Source organism: Pocillopora damicornis, chromosome 11 (assembly GCF_964200805.1).
Source record: "Pocillopora damicornis chromosome 11, jaPocDami1.2, whole genome shotgun sequence".
In the NCBI taxonomy this organism is placed as follows: Eukaryota; Metazoa; Cnidaria; class Anthozoa; order Scleractinia; family Pocilloporidae; genus Pocillopora; species Pocillopora damicornis.
In genome coordinates this window covers 3704469-3715339 of record NC_142680.1, presented here as the reverse complement: position 1 = coordinate 3715339, position 10871 = coordinate 3704469, and the positions used below count along the sequence as shown (strand labels likewise).

General features: G+C 36.5%; 2 protein-coding genes across 2 annotated transcripts in view; one reads left to right on the top strand and one right to left on the bottom strand.

Annotated features, from left to right (window-relative positions):
• The first annotated feature begins 13 nt into the window (after positions 1-13).
• Positions 14-3704, top strand: LOC113679022 (glutathione S-transferase). Its single transcript, XM_027195951.2, has 4 exons — positions 14-348; positions 994-1041; positions 1508-1594; positions 2795-3704. The coding sequence occupies exons 1-4, from the start codon at positions 36-38 to the stop codon at positions 3169-3171; spliced, it is 825 nt and encodes a 274-aa protein (XP_027051752.2). The 5' UTR covers positions 14-35; the 3' UTR covers positions 3172-3704.
• A 3812-nt stretch (positions 3705-7516) lies between these two features.
• Positions 7517-10871, bottom strand: part of LOC113679000 (uncharacterized) — a 40525-nt gene continuing 37170 nt past the window's right edge. Inside the window, exon 11 of the mRNA XM_089187713.1 lies at positions 7517-7574. The gene's annotated coding sequence lies outside the window, so the exon portion shown is untranslated. The remainder of the gene's footprint in view (positions 7575-10871) is intronic.

Sequence of the window (10871 nt, the reverse complement as noted above, 5' to 3'; positions counted from 1 at the left end):
ACTCCGCGAGGAAGCTCTTTTTAATTTATTCCAAAATGGCGGAAAGATGGAGCCTGCAACTCACTTTCGCCTTAATTGCTTTAATAGCTGCTATCTTCTACAGTGGTAAAGCACAGTTCGTTTTTAACAAGATAAATCAGATTATTCATGGAAAGAGAGGCTGCTCTCCAATTGCAAGCATAGGCCAGGTGACGCTGCATTATTTTGGAACTAGAGGACGCGCCGAGGGTATACGACTGATAATGGAAGGTTCTGAAATACAATACTCAGAGACTAATTTTTCTAAGGCGGATTGGCCGGTAATTAAAGCGAAAGGAATAGAAACAGGCCTGTTTACTTTTGGTCAAGGTAAGAGAGAAGAGATGCTTGAAATATTAGCGCAATATCTCTATTTGGTGACCTTCTTCAAATGTTATAAACACCTTTCATTTACATAATGTTTTGAGACTTTTAATCACGCAAGTTGTAAAGGTTTGAAAGCCGAAATAATCAATTATAATAAAACAAAACGTAGTGCTTAATCTGGAAATATTACAACATTTTTCAGAATAACTTTTCTAGATTCATTTTTTCATCTACTTTTTCCCTCATTTACTCAGTAGATTTTTTGTGCAGGATTTTAGCCAATCAAATTTCGCCGAGGCGTCAAACAGGTGTTTACTCACCATGAAATATTCATGACTCAAAGTTAAAATATTAGAAGTTGCTTGTTTGAAACTTGCTGGTAGTTTCTTTGGAAATCCTTCCTTTTTTTCTCTTAATGCAAAAATACAGAGATCTTGGAAATAACAATTTTGTCAAAGTTGTAAAAGAAGTTGAGACTTTCATGAAATGGTTACCTATTTCATTAATTCCATTTTTGTATTTTCAGATACCCTATTTACATCATAGAAAATTAATATTATCCTACTAGATTTTCTTGAGATGACTATATGCAAAATATGCAAATATGTCAGAAGTAAACTGAAATATTAACAGTTTATTTTTCTCTAGTTCCAGCTATTACTACTACTACGGGATTACAACTTGTTCAGAGTAAAGGTGTGTGTTTGCAACCTGTTGTTTCTTTATGGTGAGAAATTTTAGTCCATTTAGTTTCCTGTAATAGTTTAACCCTTTACACCCTAACATCATTATATGCATATTCTCTACACTGTTCTCTATACATTTTCTAAGGAGAATTTGTTCAACAATCAAGAGATTCTTGAGTTGGCAATCATTTCTTTTATTCTCATGACAACTTTCTCATATTTGACAACTAAACCGTACACTACTCTCAAAGGAAGAGTTAGTTAATTGATATACATTAAGGTTGAGTTGATAGTGAGTCAGTTAAACAATCCTAAGATCTGATTGTTAATTTGCCCCTCTAACTGCCATTTATTTCCTGGTAAAATAAGTTTCTTGTTAATCACTATTGGGATTTAAGGGTTAAATAAGACCAACGATAATGGAAAGCTTAGTAAATTGCCAATAATGTTGTTTGTATTTGTTTCATATATTTCAGTAATTATGCATCATATTGGCCGATCAGTGGGTCTTGATTGTGACTGTTCAGACATTCATATTTGTGAAACCCTGGTGTTTGGTGCAGGTAATTTGCACATAATGTCCTAATTCCCTTGAGGTGATAAACTCTGGGATTTTTTATGTAGAAAAGTATTGATTTGGAATTAGGAAATGTAAAGAATGAGAGGAAATCAAGAAAAAAAAACTTTGTGCCACCTTTTCAGTTATATACTGATGAACTTATGGAAGCATTTGTGAACTGAGGAAGGCATATTTCCAGATTTTCACATTTCCACATTTCCGGACTAACAAGTTAAGATAAATGTGAGTTAGGTAAAGATTCATCTGTATATTTCCAAATTTCCAGAGTATTGAGTTAAGATCCATTTGAGTATTTAGCTGATCATACTTCACACATTCTCACGTTTCAAGGTTACTCTAAGGTGATTCATGTTACGTGCAGCACATTTCATTGTGATGATGTAATCTGAGCTCTTCTGCCCCAAGTAAAAGCCAAACAATTAATGAAGCATGGGCCAAGATACCTTAAACTGCAGAGAGATTTAAAAATATTGCTATTATTATCATTTTCAAATTATCATTTGAAAGTTTAAAAGGGTGAAGATAGTATTAATCTTTAAGATGATAACTTTAACGTTTTGAACTCTCTTTGCTAGACAGCAGAGAGATGCTAGAGAAAGTTTGCACTTTCTTAATTAACCCTTTAACTCCCAAGATCTCATCGGTAATTCTCCTAACTGTCTGTCATACAGTTCTTGTAATGTCAGTTTGGAAAATTTGGTGTTGGATCAAGTTATGATCCCTTAACTGACATTTTCTTTATTCTCATCAATTTTCTGCTTGACATTGTATTGATATTGTAAGGAGAATTTCTGTCTTGGTCACTCATGGGAGTTAAAGGGTTAACATTATTTCTCAGGGTTGTATTTTTTTAGTGTTTACTCTCATTACTTTATTTGCTTTCACCCTTTACACCCAAGTCAGTATGCACATTCTCCATACTGTTCTGTATACATTTCTTAAGGTGCTTACAAGGAGAATTTGTTTACTGATCAAAAGCTTTCATTGGTGATCATTTCCTTTATTCTCATTTCCTTAATGTGTGATTCAGGGATGATATTATAGGGAGAAATTAGGTACTGGTGACTCTTAGGGGTTAAAAGGTTGATACCAATCTCTACTGTAATGTAAATTATTATTATCATCACCATTGACTCCATTATCAGAATATATTACATTACTAATTTGATTTCTTGTGTTTCAGAGGATTTGAGAGCAAAGCTTGGCCCAGTCCTCTATAATCCAGAATTCTCTGCCAAGTTACGGGATGATCACATCCAATCAGTTGCGTACACTTGGTTGTCATATTTTGAAAAGCTTGCCCCTGTTGAAGACAACAGCACTGATGCTGATGGATCGTTCTTTGCGAGCAATCGAATGACGTGGGTGGACTATGTCATGTTTGATCTCCTAGATACTTATGTTGAGTTTGGAAGACTTAACTTTGGAGATGATGAAGCACCTACAATAGATGTTTTGGAAAATTTTCCAAAGCTTAAGGCATTTTATGAGTATTTTGCTGGCAGACCTAATATTGCAAAGTATCTTAAAGCTGAGAGAAGAGTTCCATTTAGGCTGTGATTTAAAAGAAATCTTTGAGTCACCTTAGAATCATCGTAAGAAGGATTTTGAGATAATCCACAATTTTTAGATGGTTGCTAAAATATATTATTTATTTGACAATACCTCCATATTGCATATGTTATGGACCACTGAGGTTGTTTTTAGAATAAAGTACCTGTACTCTCTGTAATTTAGAGGCAACATTTTGAAAGAGAAAAAACAGAAAAAAAAGAGCTTGTCAAAAAAAAATTGTAAGTTTGTAAACAATGAAAAGTTAGTGTAGTTGCAGTTCTTGTATTTTGCACCAATGCCAGAGACAAACATTTGCGCGCAAGACCTACACATGTCTATTTATATGATATTTCTGGGCTTTATTAGGTATGTTAGGTAGAAACATTTATGTTAAATATTGTATTATCTACTATTGATGATTGGTGGTCCCTTTTTGGATACTAAACAATGTTTTGATATTTTTAGGGTTTGCACATAAAGTTGTAAGTTGTAACTTTTTCGATAGCATCTCAATATTGAAATAAAAATGCGTCCTACTATCAAAGATTTGCTAATCAATAGGTCAGAGTTTTAGTCCAGGTTAAGTTTACAACGCAGTGAAAAATTTCCTTTTAACAGTTACCTCCGTGTCAAAGTTAGCTTACTTCTTTTAAAACGAAATCAACTGCAATGTGGTTCTGCATTAGTTTTCTATCTGACAAGTTTGCAAAAAGTTGCAAAGTGTTTGCTATGAGGCAAACTGCGGGCGCAAGTGACGCAATGGTTCCTGCTTAAATCCCATTGGCCGTTTTTTTGCCCGCGCGCTTTTCGTTGATTGTTTTGTCACAAAACGTGTGTTTTTCTGAGCAAGAATCGTTCACTTACGCTTAACAATTTGCAAAACACGGAATTTTTTGACCTAAGAAAGATTGGAATTCTACCATTGTTTGAAAGCATGTCGAGGAAACACTGAAGATCATAGTGAACGAAAGTTTAACAGCCGAAAAGTGTTATTTTTGTGCGCAGATTGTTGACAATCACAAATTGGATCAGACAGACCGAAGCGCGACGGGAGATGCGACGCCCTGTGTAGTGAACTAATTGAAGACAACTAACCAGCAGAAGTTGAAAGACTTGCGAAGTGAGGTGGAGTTGCCTGGCCACAAACCACATTCACAATGTAGAAAAGTTGTTTGCTCACCGAAAGAACTATGAATGTGAAATTTGCTGGATGGGTGGCAACCACGTTCGTGGAACTTCGCAATCGATCCGTGCAATTTGGCGTGCATGATAATCAGAATGAAAAATCTTTCTCTCAGACGAATAGTTAAAAATCCGTTATGGTTTCCAAAACATTGCCTTTATTTTCAAGGTGCAACTGTAAAATAAGTTGAAATAATGAGCAGAAAACTGTGCAAATAAACTCGCGTAGTTGAAGAGACAGAAGAGAGTGCAACGCAGTAACGTGCCGACTGGGTTTTGAATTCAGAGATTTCGGTAACAGTTTTGTCAATGGATTAATCATCAGACAATCATAGACTTCTAAGCCTGTGTATAGACGTTGAGAAGTTTTCTCATCGTGTGATGGTATCTTGGAGAGAAACTGCGTTGAGAGGATTGGGAAAAAGTCTTTAATATACACGAGTGTCAAGAATGTACTGGTAGGTAGCAAATTAGCGGTCCATTTGATGTCGTGTGGAAAAAAAGAAGCAAGTTGGTGTGACTCTGGCTCTGGAGATTCATAAGGAATCGACGAGCTTCGCCTTGTGACAAAGTTAAGAAAAACTTTTGAAAGCAAAGGATGATTACTCGGGAACAATCAGCCTGAGGGTCTGCAATAGAAAAGACAGAAGAGAAGAGGCGAAGGTATGTTGTAATTTTTTCCTTCCTGTATGTATTTTAAATACCTTTGATACACACAACCCATCAACAATCAATTAGTCAATTGACTACACCACGAAATGATCCACCAATCGTTCGATTTATCAATCAGTTTATCAGTCCATCAATCAATCTATCGATCGATCTATCAACCAATCAATTAGTCAATCAACCAATCAATCAGCTAATCAATCAACCAATCGATCGATCAGTCAACAATGAATCATGTTGTTGATGAGTCGGTCGAAAAGCGCTAATGTAACGGATCAATCAAAACATGAGTTGAGCACAATACTAAGAATTTTATTTCACAATTCCTCACTCCGTTTTTACACATCCATCACTACATTCAAACCATAAAAAAAAGTAATTGGTACTATTTTTTTATATACTCTACCTCATGCATGGACACTTTCATTTAAATAGCGCTTGTAGTCGGGCTTTTGCACAAGATAAAATTGTTTCCGCGTCAAAGAGTGCATTTATCAACCAGAAAGTCAAACTATTGTTTCTTAAAAAGACTCTCATAACAACATTTTTTTATCCCTTCTTTCTTCTGTCTTGCACATAATGTAATGAAATCAACGATAGATTTCAACACCAACACTTTTTTTCCCTCCCATCCCTTCAATGACGGTAGTTAGGGCCAATTTATCTATTACTACCTTATGAAACGTGCTTTTAAATTAATATGCTTATTTTTTTAAAATTGAATTGAAGCTGACAGCAGCGCCTAGCTGATAGCTTTAACATTTCAACACGAGCTGCTTGTTTATTCAAAACACATCTTTTTTAGAAAATTTACGCAAATTACTTGAAATATATATACAAAATTCATCCTCAGGGGTAATGCATACTGTTATTTGGCCTTTACGGGTTTATGCCGCCCAATATAACAACTTATCCTCTTGCACTAGGTGCAAATTAAATGGATTTATTCTTAAACAGGTGCAGTGTTTGAAGATCTGTGCAGTACAACCACTTCCCACTCTCCTCCTCCCCCAAGCCACAGTTAGGGCACCTCCCCATCCCTCGTAGGGAAAACATAACGTCAGCTTCCGAGGCAGTTTGCAAGACGCTTTTCTTCCCCACACAAACATCCGCTTGCCTTAGCGCAAATTACGTTTCGGTCATTAAGCCTAGTAAATTTCACAACCTGAGATATACAAAAATAGATTTTGAAAAAGATAAAAACGATATGTGATGCCTTCTTTCATTGCAGTTCATTTGATTTGGTAATTCTTTAGAGTGCCTTCGCGGTTAGTAACTTGAATTAAGATTGGAAAGCAGGCGTCTGTGCAGAGTAGAGCAACGAGTTTCCTCAAAACAACTGCGAAGGAAACTAATATAGAGAGCAACATTGTTCAAAATGTAACCGCCATAGATGAGCAACACCAACTCTTGTTTAACTACAATTATGTTATCAAAAAAGCATAATCCAAAACTTCTCAGTAATCAATCGTGCGCAAATTGAGACAGTTCCAGCTCATAAAACATTGGAAATAACATCTGTCACTTGTATTCTTTATCTGGTGAATTATGCGTATCAGCATCTGTGCAAGTTGAGAATCTTATCATATCTTTAGTTACACGTAATAGCAGTCATTACAACTATCTCTGAGCTCATTCGCTGCAACATTAGACTTAATTTTAATGACTAGTGTTTCCGCTGTACGCAAAATTTTGAACCTAGGCTCGTCATCAGGAATCATTGAACGTGACATTTCCATGGCATTCAGTAACATGGCCATCTTCGAACCAGAGTCAGATTTGACGAGTAACGGCGCCTGACATTAAAACTCTAAACCTTTAACATTTTGCATAATTATCATAGTGTGTTTTGGAGTCTATAACAATTTTGACAAAGTGACTCTTACTGTTATAGAAAAATCCAGGCTGGCTCCATGCAAGTATTCTGTGGGTTGAGGATTAAATCTCTTCTGCAGATGCATTTTTAAAACTTAAATCTATAGTTCACTTTTGCCACTTGCTCTTTCCTTCCCTCAGAGAAATCTTACAAGTCACAGACAAACGTCCCTCCCCTTCCCTCCCTGATATTATTGAAACGAAACGTTACGTTACTATGTGCCTAACTTTTAAAATGTTGATAAAACTATCTTTGAAATAACTCATATTTTTTTTAAAATTGGTACAAATCAAACAAATTCAAGTTTAATCAACACATAACTGAGTTTGCAAGGTCCGTAAACGAGGTTGGTAAGAAATGTATTACATCTATGGGTTTAAATAGAGAAGGAAGATTCCAAGTGAATCAAAATGATGAATTCAGCTGACGTGCAGTGAAATAGAGGCCATGAAATTGACCAATCATAGCGCCCATACCAACTGAGAGATATAATGAATACATTTCTTTATAATATATTGTTTACTTCCCTCTAATTCGGTCGGTGAAGTCAATTTACTCCTTTTTCTCTGCATGTCTCTTAATCTTATTATAACCTTACTCAAACTGCACAACTCCATAATTCACATCACCCGAAAACCCAAAGATCACTTCCAATTCTTCGTTGATGGGTCTTGGTTATTTCCTGAAAGGAGAATTTATGAGCCTTTTAAAGAAGATAAGAAAAGGTCTGATACAGAAGAATGTAAAAAAATTGCTATTAAATAGTTGTTGCTTTTTTCGCTGGCAGTAAATTACAGTTATAGCGATAAAAAGCTTTTACAATTTTTCGAATAGGAAGCGAAAAACTTAGTGTTACTTTTTTAATTTTCATTTAAGAAGAAAAAGGTAAATTGTACTAGATCTCGGGAAATTTTGAGTAACTTCGCTCTAATGTATATGTTTACCTGGAAATGTGGATTGAAAAAAAGTCAGAAACCAGGAACAACTTCTTCTACTGCCCAAGACATTGAACGGCCATTTAATGTGTCCTGGAGGAAATAAATAATTTACCTCTAAAATAACTTCTCATCAATCACAATGTACACTCAGAGTATATTAGAGTAGGGGCATGTCCGTTAAGCATCTTTGTTAGAGTTAAAAATTATTGCAATTATATGTTTGGTTTGGTCTTCGATGTTAACATCTTTTGCATGCACAACACGATGACTAAGCCAAAAATCTCCCCATATGTCGATTCTCGGAAAACGATGAGCTAAGGTTAAAAAGGCAAACGAAAGAAAAAAAAAATGTTCACCTTTTCGTAGCTGTGGGGGAATGATCGTCATGTATCAAGGTATTTTTAATTTCTTTTTTCTGGTGGAGGGGGCGGGGAAACTTACCAAAATGGAAAGGAGAGAGGGTTTCAGAGAAAAACTGCATTTCAAGTAAGTATATAATGTTTTTAGTTGGTCATTGAAGAAGGACGTTAAATTACAAAGTAACTGTAGTTTGTCCTTGGACTCAGAATAAAAGAAAAGAAGCTTTCTTAGCATATTTCTAATGGCATCTGCTGTTAGGGTATCTTTGGATCCTTTTAATGAGCTGATTGCCTCATCAAATGAAATTCTCTGAAGCTCATACTGAAAGAAAAGAAAGGGATAAAAAACAGATATCACAGTCAATCATACTTCTACATGTGCACAGAAGATTACATTCTTATGAGATCCTTGTTATCCTGCTTCAACTAAATATCACATCATATTATACTAGTTAGAATAAACTTAGAACTGATTATAAGCCCTACCTGTTGACGTTGTAGATTGAATTGTGGTCACATCACGTGCAGTTTTGCGATGCAGATCCTTGGATCCAATCAACAGAAATAAAATTATTATCTAAATATCTTGTCTCAGAAAAAAAAAATCGCCAAATATCCTTATATTTTACCTCTCCTTTCTTTCTGCTTTAGTTCTTTGAAGTAAAGAGTTCCTTTCTTCCTACATGTATAGCAAGCGATAGTAAAACCGTTAGGAATTAAGCGCCCAACTGTCAAAATGGTGTCTAACCAGCAGTACTGATGATCAAATTATTGATTGGTTGTTAGATCTATCATGACTAATTCCCGAACAAACAAAAATGCCGATACTTAATTCGCAGCTCGCTTTCGATATGAGTAGCCATGCATCAAGCGCTTACTCAACTCTAACCGACAAGGGGCCTGTTGTCGTTTTCGCTGGCTTCTTATCCTTCGGTATTCACATTCCAGAATATATCCATTGCAAGCAGCAACATTAAAAGGAACCAAAAGATGTACCTGTACCACTTTCGCGACTGTCTTCCAATGGTACAATAGGATCGAAATTGGTCAGCTCTATCTACACATCCGAGACTCGCGATTTTTGGATGTCGAAGTTTTTGCCTCTTTTCCTACGTTGTACGGTCCGCGAAGGCTTTCCTAGGAGAAACGTTTGACGACAAAAAGGCCACATCTGCTTGTCGTGCCATTTTGTAAATAAAAGGGTTCCTCTTTGCCGCGTAATTGTTTGTCCTGGCTTGCGAAGTTTATCCTTTATCCTTCGTCCTTCTTTATCCAGCACAAGCCGGCCGCCCTTTACGATTACATCTTACTGTTGGACAAGCATACGTGTCTTGCACAAGCAAATGATCGAACAGGACAGGGCTCGAAAAGAAATTATCGAAGAAAACTTGATGTTTTCAACCGAAAAAGGGACTGGTTAAAAATACCGTATCGCCTTCTGAATGCTCCCTCTGCTCGGCACAGCGGCAAAATGAGTGCGCATGCTTGAAACGCGTGAGACAAATTTACGCGCGAAAAGGAATGGGAATGACAAAATTTCCATAGTAACACTATAGCGGGGATATGGCGGCATTTTTACAATTCATATTGTTTGTTTATATTTCGCGGGGATAAGCCCTAGCCTGAACAGTTTCTTTCGAACCTGCTCTACAACATATCTTTTCCCACAAAAAAATTATTCAGGGCACAGGTGTGAATTTTAGTATCGAAGTGGAGCGGTCGTAACATGGCAATGAGCTTCGTAGCCCGTGTTATTGTTATGGCACTTGTTTCAATCGCCTCCTCAATAGGCAAACCGCCTGTCGAAAAGGTTTGTTGTCTGAGAAAAAAAACACGCCATAGCTCTAGTTGTCGAGGAAGGATAATTGCCTTAAATGCTGAAATGGCTCGAGTGGCGGAGGTCGAACGAGGAAATTTTGTATGTGAATTACACTACATGCAATTACGAAAAAGGAACAATATGTGCTCGTGCCCGCTGCCTTCCCATTCTTCCACACTAAGTAAGACATCCATCCCCACGAGACTGTACAAAGTTTTTGACGAGGCTGGAAGAAGTATAGAAAGTTATCGACCAGGAACGCGGTGGTGCACAAGTTGTCGGAGAAGCGCCGATAAAACTTTTGCCACACAGACCACCTACCAAAAGCCCGTCAGGAGAAGAACGGTAAATATATGTTATTTGCCGGCTGGGAGGTTCGTATGGTGAAAAACTGTGACCGAGGTCTTGAAAATATTTTCAAGACCGAGGTCACAGTTTTCCACCATACGGACCGACCCTTAGCCGGTAAATAACATATTTATTGTTTTTAAACTTGACGAAATTCTTTCCGAAAGAACCCGAATGACTTATGGCCGTAAATACGGCAAGATCTTCCATAAACTGAACAATTTTTGAGTGAGTAAATGATAGTTAAAATAGAGGTGATGCAAATTTAAGAGAGATGCCTCAGCGAAACATTTTCATTTCCGTAACGAGAAAGGTGATTTAAAAGGCTTCCAAACAAACTTTGAAACATTATTTTTACAAGTATCTGTCACAATATGACACCTGTCAATTAGAGAGCGCGCAAGAAAAAAAAATCGTAGGAACATTTGAAAACCAACAGAACTAGTTTGGCAAGGACTGTCACGACAATGTTTTCTTAAAAATCAGTAAATGATCTAACGGAAAGTATTATTTAC